The sequence below is a fragment of the Lampetra planeri genome, chromosome 21 (assembly GCF_965212315.1).
Source record: "Lampetra planeri chromosome 21, kcLamPlan1.2.h2, whole genome shotgun sequence".
NCBI lineage: Eukaryota > Metazoa > Chordata > Hyperoartia > Petromyzontiformes > Petromyzontidae > Lampetra > Lampetra planeri.
The window spans coordinates 7,809,383-7,829,234 of NC_136127.1; the positions used below are offsets into that span (position 1 = coordinate 7,809,383).

At 44.9% G+C, this 19,852-nt stretch overlaps 1 protein-coding gene across 1 annotated transcript; it reads left to right on the forward strand.

Annotated features, from left to right (window-relative positions):
- The first annotated feature begins 1,735 nt into the window (after positions 1 to 1,735).
- LOC144724624 (glycoprotein-N-acetylgalactosamine 3-beta-galactosyltransferase 1-like) lies at positions 1,736 to 19,073 on the forward strand. Its single transcript, XM_078603905.1, has 5 exons — positions 1,736 to 2,075; positions 11,532 to 11,787; positions 13,587 to 13,905; positions 15,213 to 15,561; positions 16,976 to 19,073. Exons 2-5 carry the CDS (start codon positions 11,541 to 11,543, stop codon positions 17,384 to 17,386), a joined length of 1,326 nt encoding a protein of 441 aa, XP_078460031.1. The 5' UTR covers positions 1,736 to 2,075; positions 11,532 to 11,540; the 3' UTR covers positions 17,387 to 19,073.
- The last annotated feature ends 779 nt before the right edge of the window (positions 19,074 to 19,852 follow it).

Here is a 19,852-nt window from a genome sequence, read left to right on the forward strand (position 1 = left end):
ATGTGCCAATTTGTGGCAGAAAACGACTCAAAATAGTTTTCAGGTGCCCATAAGCGCATCTCTTTTCGCACATTTTCTTCATGTTCAACAAAAAAAGCCTATTGTCTTGAGTTGGCAGCGATAATCACATGCCAGATGTCCAAATGGAATTACATTTAATGATTACAACAGGAATTTTGCCAAATTAGATGATAAAAAAGGTTTAAAGCGACGTGGCAGTTTCTGTTAAGGCATTGCTTGAAAGCAGCCGAGACAATCGAGTTGACTCACTCTTTATAAAACAGAAACCTGTTTCGTCCGCAGTGGTCAAAATCAGGATTTTAAATCAGGAATTTGCCAGTGCTAGCCCATTTTGACACCTGAGCTACTCAGCCACATCCATCCTGTGCAGCTATTCAGCCACACCATCCATCCTATGCAGCTGTCCAGCCACATCATCCATCCAATGAGGTTAATTATTTGGTTAAGATGCTTCTGCTGCTTTGGCAGTTGTACATAAAAATAATTAACAACTCTCCAACACGTTCCGTGTCAATGACACTGGGGCCCAAAAAGGGAGACGGTGCATAATAGGTGGCATTTCGGGCAATGCCCCTTCTTCAGAACACATGGAAAGGAATGTGCTTTGAAAATCACGTGCTTTGAAGAAACGCCAAAATGTCGCCTTTATAGTATTAGTGATTGCTTTTGAGGCAGTGTGATTGAGCAATGTGAGTTCTTGTTTTATTGTGAGGCAAATGTGTGCTTAGCCAAAATAGTGTACTGTATATGTACAGTCCGCTTGTTCCATCCATTGCTGCATGACGGCCTCCTGTGGGGCAGTGAGATAGATTGTCCATACTTCACCACGCTGGTCATGGTGCCGCTCACCGAAGAGAACCGAATAGGGGGGCGTAGATTGTGTTTACTTTTCTGCATCACTCTATTGCTAAAACAACAACAAGAATGACACGAGAGAATTGGATTTTTATTTTTTGGTAACTTAGTTTGAATGGCCATTTTTGCATTTGAGTTTTTTCGAGTTGAAAATTGACATTGCAACACACTATTGTAACACATTTCAGCACATGTATTAAACCTCGCTTAACTAATAAATACATATTCTTGGTTCTTTCCGAAAGAACCAAGCAGAGGTGTGGACTCGAGTCATGCGACTTGGACTCGAGTCAGACTCGAGTCATGATTTTGATGACTTCAGACTCGACTTGGACTTGCCTCATCTTTGACTCGACTTGACTCGGGACTCGAGAGCAAAGACTTGAGACTTACTTGTGACTTGCATAACAATGACTTTGTCCCACCTCTGGAACCAAGAATATTAATGCCTGCAGTCACGAAAGCTTTAAATCAAGATTTAATAAATACATGTTTGCTGTGTTTTGTTAGACCTAAGGTGTGGCAGCAGGAATGATAATTATTTGACGAAAGCTCAGAAATCCATTGAAGTCAGGCGATTAGTAGGTGGGGGAGAGGGGGGGAGCTGGGTGGGGGGTGAGGGGGAGGGGGGGGCGGGGGGTAGGGGGGAAGAGGGGGCGGGGGTAGGGGGGAAGGAGGGTGAGAGGGGTCAGGGGGGCGCGGGGCGGGGCGAGTCGCACCCCCCACTCCCTCCCCAAGTCTCCCAACGCTTCAGCTCGACATGTGTCGCGCTCTCCCATTGGCTGGCGAATGTCAACGCGCACGCTCCTCGACCAATCACGAGAGGTCCTGCGGGGGGGGGGGAACCGCCGTTAGGGCCCCTTTCTGCAGCGGCTCGTCGGGGATCAGTCGGTGGCGGGCAGCCGAGGGTCGCGTGACATCTCCGCGTCCATTAAAACCACAAGTCCCTGTACGACAATTGAACATTAACAACGTTGGTGAATTGACGCTCGCTTGGTTGTGGTCGATGGTGGTAGTAATTTTTTTTTTAATTGTCTTTGAGTAACGGAGCCGGTCGTCGTCACCACCGCCTCAGTCTGTAATGTGGGCGACTACGGCTCGTCGCTAAACGCGAGTTGGAAGGCGCCCGCGGCGACAGGCGTGGAAGAGAAAGACGGTGATCATATTTGGCCTCGGCTGCTGCTGTCAGTCACGACGAGGTTCGTAACAGCACCACCACCATCATCACCACCATCATCATCATCCCCACCATCGTCATCGCCATCATCAGCAGCCGTAGTCATTCCACTGCTGGATGATGGCCTCCCCCAAGCACTCCGTGGCTGTGTGGGTTTTGTTTTTGCCTTCGTGCCTGCAATGATTCATATTCTTAGGTTTTTTTCGGTAAAGTCACGTCAGTAAAAATAAGAATAAATGTAAATAACTACATTTTTGTTATTTTCATTTATTATTATTATTTTAATAATAAAATACTAATAAATGAAAATAACCAAAATTTAGTTAGTTTCATTATTATTTTAGAATTATTTTATATAACCAAAATTTAGTTATTTTCTTTTATTATTTTTTTTAAATTATTTTTACATACGTGACTTTACCGACATAACCTAAGACTTTGTTGTTGCCTTTACTTCCATCGTGTTGTGGGGCCATGGTCAGTCCACTAATGGATGAGTCCATCGCACACAACCCCCATTGCCAATCATCACGCGTTGTGTGTGGGGCTTTTACTGACCATACCTCACCATGTTGGGCGAGTCGAAGGCGGGGAGCATAGAAAGTGCAGTACAACTACACTTAACCGTACAATGGGTTTGCCTTACAACCCCCATATAGCTGTCATCATTCACTGCTGGATGGGGGCCCTCCACACGCCGTCGGGGTCATTTGACTATACTTCACCACGCTAACCAGTGCATGTTGGGTTGGTAAAGGCAGGGAGCATAGAAGTGCAATACAATACTCTACATAAATAGATTTTTTCTGACCTGCTTTCCCATACTGTATACGGTGTTACGATGTAAGATGGGTAGAAACATCCATATTGACCAAATGTAACAAGCTAGAATGTAAAACATAGTTTTTGTGGAGAGCACGTTTAGGGAACACGTTCTTTCAGCAGATCATCGGATAAATACTTGCAATTGTGCCCGGGCAGTACAGTAGTTGTGCCTCTGAAAGGCCATGTGGGGGAGGGAAGTGAGTTACTTTTGTGTGTATTTGTGTGTGCTTTTAAGGACGTGTGTATGTATGCATCTGTGCATGATTATTGAGTGACACGTTCATTTCAGGTGCATGACCGAGGTGGGTTGTGGCGTTATTTGAGACACGAAATGGCCTTCATGCATCACTTCATAGACCACGCGTTACAATGACGACGATGTGAAAGTGTGTGTATGGAGATGCTCTCCGTCAAGACGTGAGTGAGAGAGGCTTGTAAAATCCGCCGTATGATAGAGATTCTGTACTCGAGTGGGAAGTATGCACATCAGTTTGCATCCTCTCTCTGTGTACTCGTTCCAAACATGTACGAGCTAATAATGACACAGGAGTTATGCTGTCACATTTGCAGTACGTGTATATTGTGCAAACAATGACTTTGTGTTGTATGGTATTGCTTTTTGTTTGCGTTGAACGAGGATTTGTCCATGGTTGTTTATGGGATGGAGTGGTTTTGCAAGTAACATTTTAGCCTCATGGCGGGACCCCGGGGTCAAATAAGCCCCCGGCTCTCGCATAAACTGCGTTGCGACGTCACTTTACGCCTGTTGCAGGCGAACGACACGGCAATCTATTCCTCTCGACGAGCTCAACACGATGCGCTAATTAAAGTTTGAAAGTTTTGTTTCTCCTGCGCATTCAACGATCTGCGCCGGGTGGGTCGCCAAAAATAATCCTGGTAGGAACCTCCTGGTTACACCAGCCTACAGGGGATTATTGTGCCCGTCCGTCGTGCATCAAAAAATGGGAGGGGTGGGGCTGGGTAGGGAGGGGTGGGGCTGGGTGGGGAGGGGAGGGTGGAGAGGGGCTGGGTGGGGAGGGTGGGGAGGGGCTGGGTGGGGAGGGTGGGGAGGGGCTGGGTGGGAGGGGTGGGGCTGGGTGGGGAGGGGCTGGTGACCCCGTGGTGCCCTTATAAAACTCAACGTTTAACCTACTCACGCCCTCACAGTCGGGCATATTTGCGTAATAGACCACGCTGCCGTTGACCCTGGCCATTGACCGAGCAACCCAACGTTCCTACCAGCTCCCTCCGCAGGAATGTGTTTTTACTTAATCACGATTTTGTCTTCCGTGTATTCGGGACCCCGGGGTCCCCGCCACGTGGATAATCCAGAAACATTTGTTTTCTGGCCCAGACTGCCGATGGGGCCCCGAATGTCAAAACCTTTTTTTCTTGCATAGACACGCTGCCCGATAGTATGTCTGAACACGCAATAGGTTGATGTACCACACATTTATTTATATTCGCATACAATGGTAATTAGGCTGGGCGTGTGTATGCATAGCCAAAATATTAAAAGATTAATTTTTTTTGTACAAACAAATTAGCGTTACATAATATATGCAGTGACGCATTCTATGCCAAAGTAGTGGTGGAATATAAGTTTAATGTTTTCGAGCCAGAATTGAGAAAGAGGAAACTGTCGTGACACAAAGGTCAATGGTTACCTTTTGGACAAGTTTTAGCCGGCGGTCGTCTTCTTTTCATGTCAATTAACACGCAAATGTTACCGGCAGTCAGACGATTTGGAAACTCAGAATAATGTACAGTGTACTATGTAATTTTAGGCCATTTGCCAACTGCAAACTTTTTGGTTAATACAGTGGTTCTTATTCCTTTACTCTGCAGCATTTCACCCTAAAAAATGTGTAATGTTAATAAAGACATAGGTTTGATGCATCAAAGTAGTTGTAATTATTTGCCCGTACTTAATGGGTGTTTCAATGATTTGACCTTCTAAAAAAATTCTGGCCATGTCTCCACACCCCCAGGGAGGGCATCTCGTATCTCCCAGGGTGTGCGGCCACCCCAGGTTAAGAACCACCGGGTGAATATAACCATAACTGTGACATCACAAATCTTGTCAGACTTGTGTCAGTCCACTGCTGAATGAAGGCCTCCTTCCCCACGTGTTGTGTCGGCAGTCGTGGGGGTCTCGTCTGGCCATATTTGCCCACGCTGGCTTGGGATGAAAAAGGGCATGCCCCAAGACTGGTTCAGATGTGAGTTAGTGAACCTTGGCAAGGAATTGGGCCTCTGGTCACTTATCCTTAAAGCTTTACATCTCCGTAAGTAGAATGGAAGATGCGTTACGACACGGTTGTGCCTGTTTAACCAGGATTTGGCTCGAGCTAAAAATGGAAGGATATTGGGCACGTCGTCGTAACAGCAATATACAGTACTAGCATAAGTACCCGGCGTTGCCCGGGTGAAAAATATATTTCTTAATAACCTTACATATATACACAGATGGGCTGCTACCCCTGCCCCCCCCCCCCCCAGCCACGATCTCCTCGGCCGCTGTGCAGTAATATGTACGGCCTATAGTGTGGTGGGGTGTCGAGGCCTAGTACCGTGCAGAGCCTCCGGCCTCGCCTAAATTGCCCACCCGGCTGAGGCTGGGTACTGGGGCCGTTACCCCCCCCCCGCGCTACAATAATACTGTCTAATCGCTATAATTTTATAATCTACCGACCCTATAATAGTAATTGCACACATTGTGGTGGGGTGGGAGTGAAGAGGACGTGAAACTATGATGAATTTACCTCAGAGTCGCGTGTTAATGCGTGCGCATATTTTTTACGGGAATTAAAAATGGCGTCCACCCCGCAGTGAATGCGTCGCTACCCGTTGCCAGGGGCAACCGCCGTGGAAAAGCAAACGGACCAATCGTGTCTCGCAAATCCCTCACATTTCGTCCAATGAAACTGCGTATGGTCCGGCGACACACAGACACACACACAGACAGACAGATTTGCGATTTTATATATATAGATATCCCTGTTTCGTAGTCATATGCGAGTGGCACATCACTGCTAAAGAAGGAAGTTAATACTTGACAGTGAACAATGGGGGACTTGTATGCGTGCCATTGTTTCTCGAAATGTATTCACAATACCTGAAAATGGAGATGATAAAAAAACGTGGTTTTTTACCGTTTTGTTTCATAATTCAGGATTATTGATTTTTGTTTGGACTGTTAACTTCCATTGTAGATGCACGTTTAAGGTTAAATGAAAAGGTAATTCGCCCGAATAGGGTGTGGTGGAATTTTCGGTATCTGCTCGCCATTAGAAGGGATGATATAATAACACCTGTGTGTTGTTTGGAAGACACTCTTTGTGGTTCTGTCACATTACCAAAAACCTCTAAATCATGCAGCACTTTAACGTGTCACGTCACCTACGTTCGAACTTCACGATTGCCTAAGATGACATTAGAGTAAAACTACGAAACGCTTAAATTTAGATTTAAAGCTTTCGTGACTGCAGGGATTCATCTTCTTGGTTCTTTCGGTAAAGTCACGTAGAATGGAAATAATAAAATAATACAAATAAAACAATAAAATAATTCTCACGACGTTTCGGCCACAACGCAAGCAGTTACGTGACTTTACGAAACGCTTGTATGTGTATACATAGATTCAAGGAATTTGCTTCGCTCATAGGACACGTATTTCGCATTCGACAATTTAAAAAAATGAATTAACGTCTTTAGATTTTTATACGAAAACTCTTAATGGCATCGGTATTTTCCTTTAATCCCTTTCAACGGTGAGGTTTCAGTTGAGTGTGAATGCCTAGCACGTCTGCACCATTAATATTCTCCGTGTACAAGTTTGACCACCGTTTCAAAGGTGTAATCGTCACAGTTTTTCTCAATGCATGTACCGATGTTGTGTTAAAACTTGAGAACAATGTTGTCACGCAAGTGTGGATTGCTCCCGAAACGTTTGTCCACGAGTGCTGCTGAACACAAACCCAATGACACCGACACGTATCACTGAATCATAATCCTAATGTCACAAACCAACGACGAGGCACCTTTAGACAAAGTGTCCAGGTCACCGATGCATTATTGTACGATATTGTGAAATGCTCTCTCCGTTTCAGAATACAGTTATGGGTATTATATCCCCCTCGTCCTATGCTGCATTTGTGCCTCTAAAATTAGGAATTGATTTGTCAGACTCGCACAAAATAACGTGAGGTAATGCAGTTTTGCCTTCAGGGTAATTTCATCGTCATGGAATGTATCTTCTCTTTTGGACCCGGTTAGTTATTACCTCATTAAAACGCTTCTATTTTAATATTTTCCTACATTGAAAACTTTGCTATTCACCGTTGTCAATTAATTCTGCACAGGGTTAGTGGTAACATGGAACGTTTTACTTTCGAGACAAGTCAGCTCAGCGCCTCCTGCATCATTCAGGAATTTTTACACGCATTTTAACGTGACAATTTTACAAGTATTACGTAACATTTGCTGAGTCATGAACTGACTGTCTTTGTTTACTCTTGCCCTTTGTGCAGCAGCCGCTTTTACCAGATGTTAATCATCTGAATATTTGACAACTTCTTCCAGAAAACCAGTACATTTAGTTAGTCTCATCGCAGCCCGTGACCTCTGTTCCTTCATGCCGCAAAGAAAAGAGCGTGCTCCAAAGGTTAACGTTACCATTCTGTATAGTACTGTTGGCATCGATGTTACCCTGCAATCGTTTGCTCAAGGTGCTGATGTTGCAAGGACATTCACAAGAAGGAGCTCTAGAGGAGCCTCTCGATGGGATTTGGCCTATTCTTCCACCCTGGCCAGACGTTACTTCACCACACACGACTCATTGTCCTGGAGTGGGCGGGCTGGAGGAGGTGAAATTTAAGTAACGTGGCTAATTCAAGTCCCTCGCCACGAGATCGAACTGGTGACCTCTGGATTGCAGTTCCGGCGTGCTAACCATGACACCACAGCAGTACCCCTACGAATAAATAACTCTGTAAAGTACTATGCATTATGTTCAATAGTTTACGAACTATGTATGGTGAATGTCTTTCGCATTGTACGCAGCCACCCGTGCTAATTGGTGGAGTGATTGTTTCCACAATTAGCTGCAGACACTGGAGGGTAGTAATGCACCTTTACGTGGAAACGGCCAGAGACAGTGGTGGGTGCATGTTGTGTACTGTTCTAGCAAAGCACCTTGCATTAGTCATTGGAGGAAGCAATGACAAGGATTTTGAATGAGATGGTCAAACATAAAGTTACACCAACAAAATAGCGAAACAGCTGATCACGCTTGTGTACGAACCATTAGAATGCATGTGTTTAAAAATGGTAAGTAAACAAAATTACACTGATGAAAATGTTAACAGGACATGTTTTATTATGCTTTATAGCAACGGCGGTAAATACAATACACCGAAATATTGTGCAATAGGACATTCCGTCCTAAAGTCTGTTTACTTAGTGGTTGGCAGCAAGGTTCTGGAAAGAGTGCTAAACTTAACTCTTTTTTTCCACGGGCTCCAATGTAAAGTGGCACTCGATTTAAACGTCGAAAAGTACTTTCTTCACTTAAAAAACCCAAAAGGGCTCTTTCGAAGTTACACATTCACGGATGTTCCCCCGCCTGTTCAAGTTTCCTCCGATCTTGACCCTGCCTGCCAAGTGGTGCGCCCAGCGTCTCTTCAGGGCACGCACATCACTGGCACATCACTGAGGAGCTGTGCTGTCTTTGTTTGAGGGCAACAGCATCGCTCTTGGTGACTCGGCTATTGGCCCCCATTGTGACTCCTTGTCTCTATTTCAAGCACCGTCTGTTATTTGACCTCGACTGAGGAGGCAAACGGGATTAAGATAATTTGTAATCAATTTTTGGGTTAGACCACGTCGTAATGATGTGACCAAGTAAGTCGTAAAAGACCCTGTACCACCTGACATCCAAACAAATCTCCACAGGTTTAATGTGCCAATTTAAGAACGTGTAAAGCCCTTGTCAAAAAAGGGCTGTACATGTGCAATAACTACACCACTATATTAATGTAACCAGAGTGCGACGGTGTAGCACCAGGCTGATTTAAAGTAATATTTTCTTGTTAAGAAAGTTCCAGAATTGTCTACAAGATATGAACTATCACGAAGGGGCTGCTTGTGGTATAAGTAGAGTACAGGGGAAGCAAGAGAAAGGTGGAGAGATATACAGGGCTGTATAACAGGTTAAACATTAGCTGGCTGGCTGGCTGGAAGGTTTATGTCCTCGGGGTGTTGTGGGTTGCTAATCTTTCTTTTTTTTTAAAAGGCTCAAGGTTATTGAATGTTCTTCTTCTTGCGAGTGCAAACATACATTTTGTTAATGCTTTGCACGTACCCTATAGTCCATAAGTGGATAGACTAAGCATGATGCAAACCAGGATGTATTTTGCTTTAAATATCCTAATAGTGGTCACTTGGATTTACAATATTTTTTAATCCAAAGAAAACAATGTAACATACGCTCGGTACACATTTATTATGTTCTCCGAAAATTAGTTTTTCTTCAGTGAGCTTAAAACAAACAGTTGCACCCAAATGCATTCTAAGAAGTACAGTTTACTTCAGGGATATTTTATTACGTAACGATTTTCACTGCATAAAATAGCGATCTGATATATGTTAGTATCATTTGGGAGACGGGGTGATGCCATGGTAACATTTGTGCCCTCACTGCAAGAAGAACCTGATTTTGATTCCCAAATCGGGTGCCCCTCTGTGGATTTTGCATATTTCTCTCCCTTTTCTGAATGGGGTTTCTCCGGGTTCTCCGATTTCTTTCCAAAGAAACAAACATACAACATCATTGATATTGCCCAGTAATGATTCATACATTTCCACGAGATGTTAAACGATGCAATGGATGTGTAGTGACATAGACGTGGTCACAACGTAGCATAGCGCTGGCTGCTGGCAGGGAAGGGGATCTGCAGCTTGAAGCAGCCCTGACTGACAGCAGGCCACGTGACAGACCCGAGAGGGATCTAGGGGAAAGGTTACGGAAGGGACACGTCGAGAGCCCGCTAGTAGGTTCCAGAAGGGGGGCATGGATGAGGGGGAGCGAAGCCACGCTGACAGGATAAAAGGGGACCCCGAGCGGGGGATCGGGGCCGTCGTTTGGAGTGGGATCCCCTCGTCGTCGTCGTCGTCGCCTTTGCCGCTGTCGTCTCGTGCCTTCGTCGCTTTTGTCACTTGATAATTGCGCTGCTAGCAGTGGTTGGCTGTCTCGGTTCAGCGCCGTCAGTGTCAGACGGCTAGCGTTGTATTGTAGGCTAGCAACAAGAGTAGAGTTGCGTTTAAGCGAGTGACAGAGCGTTGTGTAACAGCAGAGAGTGTGTAAGTTATTATGTTTTATTTTTATTATTTTATTATTTCCCTTCTACGTGACTTTACCGAAAGAACCAAGAAGAGTTTGCTCAGTGTTAAATTCAAGAATTGCCTCCAATAAGTTACGTCTCCAAGTCAGTCACTACATATGTATTGATTATTATTGATTATTAAGCTCATTATACATCCACCACATCGCATGTGATTTTTTTGTGTTGTGCAAAATGTGTTCATGGTACCCCTTGCAGCCACCAACGGTTACTACAATTGCCACAGTGTTGTAAAAGAACAAACTTGCGAATCAAATCATGATCCCGTAGTGGGGGATAATCATTAGACCTCTATTTTACATGTTTTTTACATTTTATTGTCTGCTTATTTAAAAATGTAGCTCGCTAATGGTAATAACCACCGAAATAAATCACCAACACTTCATCATTTTTGTTGTTGCCAAATTATTGCACAATTAACAAAAAACGCTGAACACATTCTTCAACAACACTATAGCAAACAGTATACGCTCGCACGGATGTTGACTATACGAGTGAGGCACGCCGACTGAGACCGAGCATGGGAGGCGATTACCCACAATCCCGCAGCGAGAGAGAGAGAAGAACCATCGGCTAATTTGTGATCACGTGACGCTCGGCAGACAAAGCGTATACATACTACTCGTATTGCAAGACCTCGCTCGTTTTTCAAGTAAAAATTGATTGAAAAAAACTCGCAGACCAAGTTACTCGCAATCCAAGGTTTTACTGTACATTGTAAGTGAAGCATTCATTCAATCCTGCCAGTAGAAGAGTATTCAGTTTAAATAGGAGGCAGCCTTCTTTGACCTTTGGTTTCTTTCCCACAAGCCACTGGTGTGGATATCACCAGATGAGATGTTGAACAAATCTATTACCCAGCCGTTGACCAGTTTCTCTAAAGGATTGGAGGTGGCGGCGTTTGAACATTATGCAATCAGCCAAATTGGTGCAGGTGCATCTAATACCGATGGTGCATCACAAATTATGCTCTGGGTGTTGTTATTATCCACATATCAGTTGATATGAAGATATACTTAAAGTTTATTGAGGTAAACTTTTAGTTTTATACTAAGCTGCATTTAGCTCATGAGTTATACATCAGGGTTTTCCACATATCACCCATACATGCAGTATTTGTGCATGCACCTTATACCAAAAGATGCAGCTGATGATTTAATGATGACGTGCCAGACCCGGACTAAGGCATTGAGACCACCGCAGCAATAGAGAGAGATCTTGCGTTTGTGTGCCCCTGCTTGTGCTTCCAGGTTGCCGCGATGATAATCCCGAGGACCAGGGCGTCCTTCTTCAGCCTTGTGTGTGGCGCCAGCGTGGGCTTTGCGCTGAGCTACCTTCTGCTGGCGGTGTACACGCTGGACCGCACGGAGGAGCGTGAGCGCACGCCCGTGGTTATGCTGCCGAACAACCCTCACGACCCGCATCCGGAGGGTCGCGCCAGCGACGAAGATGGCAACGCGCCACAGGGGCAGATGAAATTCCACGTCCATGACGGCGATCATAAAGGTGCGTCAGGCGCCTCCGCCCTCCGTACACGTTGAAGCTGCCACGGAGGCGGCACGACCTCAGGTCTTGGCCCAAGTTAGTGGTAGCTGATTCTTTTCCACTGGAATATCTGAACTAAGCCAGCACCGGACCCTCACGGTACAGGCAAATTAATGCTGTAATTTTTTTCTGTGATGAACAAGAACCAATACATGATGACGCTAACCTCACAAGACATCTGAATCTGTCTCAGGGGACCAAGCAGGGGCAAGGTCGGAGCTAACGACGCATTAATTACGTGTGATATGAGAATACAGTGCTGCCGCATCATCTACTTGCATCTCGACACGTTCGTTGGATGTGACGTGAGCAGCACGGCTCTGCTTCCGCAATGGGAAGTTGGAACCTCTATATCTGTGCCGGGCTGGCTTGGTTTGGCCCCGGCAAGGTATGGTCGTGCAGAGGGAAAAGAGATGGTAGGGGGGTGGCTGGGGGTGGCCTTGTGGTCAGAGTGGATGGTGTCTAGGACAGATTGTGAGTTTTCCATTTGATCATTTAGATTTGTCAGATGACCAAATCGCCCAGAATGTCATCGAATCTCAGGAGCTAAGCCAGACTGTGCCCGAATAGTGCTTGGATGGGTGACTACCACGCATCGACAGGTTGTCATTGGGCAGCAGAAGGTAGCGCAGCAAAATCCATTGTTGTACACTGGTACCTCGGTATACGTCATTAATTCGTTCCAGACGGTAGGACTTATACCGAAAATGACGTATATCAAACAAATTTTTCCCATAAGAAATAAAGGGAAAGGAAATAATCCGTTCCAGAGTATAAGAAATTATATTTTATATGGCATATTATACATTAATGGGGTTGTATAAAATAATTTAGACACTACTTATTACTAAAATGCATACAAAAATTAAAAGAAATGCATAAATAAAAAAAATAGAAATATATATATTTTTTTACATCACTTTACCTTGCTGAGAGGAGTTGATAGCCTACGAGGATGGTGGTGAGGAAGGGGAGGAGTCGTGAACGGGGTCTACGTGGGTACGCGGTGACTCATCCCGACCCATACAAGTTCTAGCAAGCGCGTCGTATCCCAAGCAAGACGTCGTATCCCAAGACATTTTTTCTCGTCAAAACACGACGTATACCAAATTCGACATATTCCAAAGCGGTCGTATACCGAGGTATGACTGTACTTTGCTTATGTGCTCCCACTTCTTTGCTCCCCAGAATGGTGAAGTATGGTCAAATAACCCCTACTACCCACACGTTGTGGGGAGGCCCTCATATAGCAGTGGATTTACACTAAAGGGCTGTACATGAATCCTTCGTAAATCAGCAACCCAGACAACAACATTACCGCTAAATATGGACTATCCGATGATGCAAGTATTGTAATAATGTATGGATTGTTCAAGCGTTCAACTAATTTCGTAACAGAAATAGTTGAGAAAAAGATGATCGCTAACCTTTGTTCCCATGTATGCAGCTTGAACGGAGGTGATGAGAGGGGCTTGCTCAGATCATTGTGGCATCATTAGCCACATAACGCTTGGCATTGCTTGCAGAGGGCTTCTCGCCTCTGTAAGGCAAAGTGTGGGGACCCGCATAACGGACTACAAAGGGAGTAGTCCGTTATGTTCTTGGTCAATCATGTATGTGTACATTTTGAAATTCTTTCGCACCTTACGTAGCCAACCGTGCTTATCGGAGGTGCGAAATTAATCGGTCTCGACTGATTGTACACGACGAAATTCCGCCACGTAACTTCCACCACCGCTGCTGTGCGCACCGCCCTGCAGAGGAGGACATGAGCCAGATGCAGGAGCTGCGCCGGCGTGTGCGCGTCCTCTGCTGGGTGATGACGGGCCCCCAGAACCTGGAGAAGAAGGCGCGCCACCTGCGTGCCACCTGGACCAGAGCCTGCGACAAAGTGCTCTTCATGAGCTCCGAGGAGGACAAGGATCTCCCCGCCGTGGGGCTGCACACCAAGGAGGGGCGAGACCAGCTTTACTGGAAGACGATCAGGGCCTTCCAGTACGTGCACGAGCATCACCTCGGCGACGCCGACTGGTTCTTGAAAGCGGACGACGACACCTACATCATCGTCGACAACCTGAGGTGAGGGCGGCAGTGGCGGCGCTTGCCGTTCGGTTTCCGCCAATTCTCGCGGGAGCGCTGCGACGTGGTGGTGTGCCGTCGACGAATTCGTCTTGGTGCAAGAAAGCCAACACGCTCGTCAGCAACGTGGTGGGCCTAAAAGGAAAACAATATGTAGTTTGTGACTTTTTTGGGCAGTGTCCCTTCTTTATTAGCAGAGATGAAAAGTGCCATGACATTAAACCTCACCTATCTCGCCGTTACGGAAAGGGGCTTTCGCCCAAAACGTCATCTGTATCTCCAATGTATATTTTTTATTTAGGGAAGTATTATTGACGAATATATGATGTTGTGCGGACTGAAATTTATATGTAGGTTTTCACGACCAATATTATTCATAATTGGTATGTTTTGGGTTAAGTTTTGTAAAAATGTGTGCCGTGAAACCCTCCTCCATGCTCTATCTGAGCTCCTGTTAACCTGACGATGCTGGATGTGATATCCAGCGGAACGTCGTACCCATATCAATGTCGTGAGATTACTCTACAAAACACACCGGTGGTGCTGCTGAAACAGTAATACATTTGGCATGTTTTATTCACGTGACACTGTCATTAATTGGCTGTGTCGGGTGGAGGAGGTTTGACAACGCAATTTTTAACACGAACGAACCCAAAAAAAACGAATTATTAACTTAAGTAATATTCACACTGGAAGTACATCAAAGCATAAATACAATCTAACACAAATGTGAAAGTTACAGGAAACTGAAATCATGATAATTGCCATAACGTGCAGTGTGGTATATGTCATCATATTGTGAAAAATGATATTGCGGCAACCATTTATCTGACCATTTGTTCTTCTGTGCTGCATGCGGCTGGCCTGTGAAAGATGTGTACTTTCGACCGGCTGCGGTCAGAATGATCCGCTTAAAGGATTTATCGGAGCCCCAAGCTGAACATGGCATTCAACAACTCTTTCCAAGTTTGTTGACTTACTGAAAAAAAGTTGCTCATATTGAAAAAACGTACAACCCTTTGTAAATCCTCTGCTTTCATAAAGGGGTTGTTTGACCATACTTCACCACGCTGGTGAGTGCGGCTTGATGAAGAGGTGGATGCCTAGGACCGGTTCAAATCTGGTCCGCTACTAACGCGGCCGGCAATCGAACTTGGGTAGCATCCTGGTGAAGCGCGCTCTCCACTGCTACCTCTCCAGTCCAATTCCTGTAAACTCATTTAAACAGCCGGTGGTTATTTACATACGCATTTCTCCCGAACGCCCGCTTGCCTGCGCGCATGCACCCATCCCATCAAACCCACCAGACTGATGCTGAGCAACTACACGCCCGAGCAGCCCATCTACTTCGGGCGCCGCTTCAAGCCCTTCGTGAAGCAGGGCTACATGAGCGGCGGCGCGGGCTACGTGCTCAGCAAGGAGGCGCTCGTCCGCTTCGTTGACGCCTTCGCCAAGGGCACGTGCACGCACACGAGCTCGGTGGAGGACCTGGCGATCGGCTCGTGCCTAGAGAAGATCGGGGTGGTGGCGGGCGACTCGCGCGACTCTGCCGCGCGCGACACCTTCCACCCGTTTGTGCCGGAGCACCACCTCATCGCCAACTACCTGCCCAAGTCATTCTGGTACTGGAAATACTGCTTCTACCCAGCAGTGGAGGTGAGCGCTGATTAAGCTGTTGTCCTTCATCTCCCCCCCCACACCCGCCCCGCACATCCCGATTAGCGCGGTTGGCTACATATAGCGTGAAATAAATTCAACACACGGCTGTGCAAGGGGACCTACCCACAGGGGGGTATGGATGGTGTTGTGGGGTTTTTTTCGCATCGCCACAGTTGCAGAGCGCAGGCCCAAAGGCCGATAAACAGCAAGCTGACAGCAACAAACAGCACCCATTAATGTTGCAAGAAGCAGGCTTGTTTCCACCTTAGCTCACAGGTGTTTAAAAAAAAACTGATGGTAGGGTACCAGAACTCAGATTATGTCCAGGATGTTGGGACGTGTGCTGCCTTGTCACAGCTGGATGATGGGTCTCATACAGTGCTATGGGTTCTGGGCTATCTTACATGAGTCCGAACAAAGACTTGAATGATATAGATAATTCTAACAGAACATACAAGGCGAAGAATACGAAAAAAGACAAAACATATGATGTCGACTTTAATCCAGGTTGTGTCAGTTCATCTGGAGATTTGCATTACACGCTTAGTAACATATGGTATCTGTTGAGCAAGCGGTGCACTCTAAAGATTCATCTTGATGAACTCTTCACATTCAAGCTGTTAAACCCCATGGTTTAACCCCACGTGTGCAAAGCCCTTTTATCAACAATAATCTTTTAATCCCGACCACGTTGTTTGAACTCGGCAGATGATCATTTGTAAAATGCCAACTCTATTTGAAGGCTACTTTGTGCCCACGGAGAGGATGGTCATAAGTTATTGTCAAAAGTTCCGCAATAAATTCAAATATCCGTGTACTTTGCACGCATTTCATCAAGGAATAAAAGCAAATCGGAGATGAAGTGACTGTTACGGTAAAAGTAAGAGAACTTAGAAAGGGCGCTTTGGTTAAAGGGATGATGGCTGATAGACAGAATGGCAGCCAACCAACCACAGAGATAGATCATGTAGTATGCAGGAATGGGATGGGTTATGGCATAAAAATATTCCCGAGAGATGGCTAAAGAGACCTTAATCCAGTCGTCATTGGATTATGGATCATGGTCGCGATGAGGATGATGGTACTTCGTGCGTGCATCAATGTTATAATTTCTCTTTATTATTTTCATTGTTAATCATAATCATTTCGCATAATTAATTACGGTAAACCTGTAAATGAATGGCTCTCCACCAATGGGAGGAAGTCATATGGACCTTCCTTTCAATGGAGGTACACTTGTGTGTTTTTTTAGCTGGCAAATTCTGGGCCAGTTTTGACTTTGGTCAAATCAGCAGTCAGACGTAAACATGCTGACGTGTGTCCAGATGTTATTGGCATGAGCCATCCACTTAAAGTTATGGGGACCCTTACAATAAGATAATTATTGTTGTTTTTTCTTCTTCTCCAACAGGGCCCACAATGCTGCTCCGACTTCACCATCTCATTCCACTACGTGAGCCCCACGTGGATGTACATCCTGGAGTACTTTGCCTACCACCTGCGGCCGTATGGCTACAGGTACCGCTTCCAGCCCGTGCTGTCCAACCTCGGGCACAGTAAGGACGTGGTGCTGGCAGAGCCGAAGGACGAGGGCAACTTGAGGCTGCCGGACGTGCAGAGGAAAGGTGACGCGCCCGCTGTCGACGACAATGCGATAGACGGAGGAGGAGGCCCTGGGGTGAAGGGCAATGATGAGAAGAAGCCAGCGGCAGTTGCCCCAGAGAAGTCGAGAGACACCTCGAAAAAGATTTCTAACGCTATCGAGGACATTGTGGAAGACAAAAAGGCGGCTGACGCGAATGAGCAAAAGAAGACGAGATAGAACGTGGAGATGATCTGGCTTCTAGCAGAACAATGTGAAGGATAATTGAAAAAGGACTGATCACAATAACAAAAAAAACTACAAATTTAATGAGAGACTAATAGTATGGGTTGAGTGGTTTACATTATTATTTTTTTTGAAAATATTTTGATACAAAAAGTTATACATTGTCTCTTGAGATGGTTCGTCAAGTGAAGGTTGATGCTGTGGTTTGAATGTAATTAAATAGCGTCCAGTTAAAGGTGATCTTCTGAGCATGCACCTGTATCAGTTTTAACACTTCTTGACTACCAGTTCACGTAAATAATTTGTTGTTTTATTATCATTGTCAGCTAAGCTCAACTTGTTCAAGTTATTGTAGCCATCATGAGAGTGCACCTCACTGCCTAACTGCGTGGTTATTGAGCGTTAACCAGTTATGAAAAATGAATGACTCAAGTACAGCAGCTCAATTGTACAAATTTATATTCCTGGTTAAAACATTTTTCATCTGCACTCTTGTTTATTCTGCCAGTAATCGGTCATGTCAAAACACATCTCCCTTAAGACGGAAACAGGAAGACTTCTTGTCAATTTAGTTTTGTCTACATGACAAACCTTGTCTTATTGGCTATGTCGGGTGGTGGCGGGTTTAACGACACACATTTTACTCGATCTAACCCAAAAAACCTTTATTATGGATATTGGTCGCGAAAGCCTACGTGTCAAACTGACATCCCCCTTTTGTGTGAAGAAATCTCCATTAAAGACAAAGAACTGATCCATAAATATTTAATGTAAGTACAGTATAATCATTTTTGTATGGCAGACAATTGAATGTGATTTAAATTCAATATTCAGGTTTGAACATTGTCCCAAAGCACACAGCACCACTCGATATGAACAAATGGCTAGTACATAACTCGGATTCCTCAGCCAGTTTTCAAATCATCCTCGACTCGTGAAATTAAGAGCATTACAGGCTGGTTGAGGCCGTTTTCCTTTTACAATTTTTCGAGGTGTCATTTATTTCTTATTAACAATTTTATTTACCAGGTAAATCCCACAGCTATTAGCTCTTTTTCAGAGGTGACCTGGCCACAACAAACACCTCCTCAAAGAGGCGCTGATTTCATCATCACTCGTGGGAACTTCTAGGAGCAGCCGAATAATCTAAACACATGTTCATCTTAAATGTGAAGGGGAAAAACCGGAGGATCCGGAGAAGATCCACGTGACAACCACGGTGGGGGGGGGGGGAGAACACGCGCTAACTCCATATGTACAGGCGTCGGGGTCACCCCCACGATTTCCTGCATACCAGGCAAGGGGAGATATAATCTCGCCACCTCGGCGTGAATTTTAATGCGTAAATATTGGCAGCCGCTTATAATCCAAATGTGCTTTTCCAGGTTGGGATGTGATTTGAGGATTTCTTCTCTTCAACTCCTGATGTTGCCCGCAGGCATTGGAGGTGGCGAACGTGCGATAGAATCGTAAATGAACGTGCAGCCCAACCTGAAAAATCCCACTCGGATTGGGATTATATTAACCATGTAAGTTTGTGTAGTTCTGTTTACCTTGACATCCAGTTTGATTGATTATATCAGTTCAGTCGGCTTGCAACAGCCATCCCAGATGAAGTATGCAATGCGATTTGTGATTCATGAAATGTCTTTTTGTACAGTACAATTGAATTTCAAAAATGCAGGCCTGTATTCTGGTTTTTCATTGCAGCTTGTGTGAAATGTTATTACTCACTCCAATAGGCACTTGATGTCAGTAGCACTTGTGGGTTCTTCCACATTGTTCCTCTGTTGCCTGAATGTTAAATAAGTCGATACAAATAACCTTTTTCACAGGCTTACACATTACCTGTACATAGTGTATATTTCAGTTTGCAGACAATCAGTGTACAAGTACACCATGTAGTGTCCCATCAATATTTTGAAGTGATGGTTTGCCGAATTCTCCTTGGTTGATTTTTTGAAGTGTGCATTTTAATCGGCGATTGCTCGTGGTACTTTGGCAGAAGTGTCTGGTGGACAACACCGATGTCCACTCTGTCATTCGCATTCTGTCCAAAATTCATTGTCAACCATTGAAGAGAGAATCTGTATACCTAATTCTAGATTTGAATCTTTCGTGACTGCAAGGATTCATACTCTTAGGTTTTTTCGGTAAAGTCACGTAGGTAAAACATAATAAAAATAAAATAGTAATAAATGAAAATAAATAAATTAAATCACGACGTTTCGGAGGCAACATAAGCTTCCTTCATCAGGTGTAAAAAGGCACAGCAAAATAACTACTGAGAGTTATTTACCCTATATAATAATGTCCCATCACAAGTAACTCACTACAGTTATTTTGCTGTGCCTTCTTACACCTGATGAAGGAAGCTTGTGTTGCCTCCGAAACGTCGTGATTTAATTGATTTTTTTCCATTTATTATTATTTTTATAAAAAAAAATGTTTACCTACGTG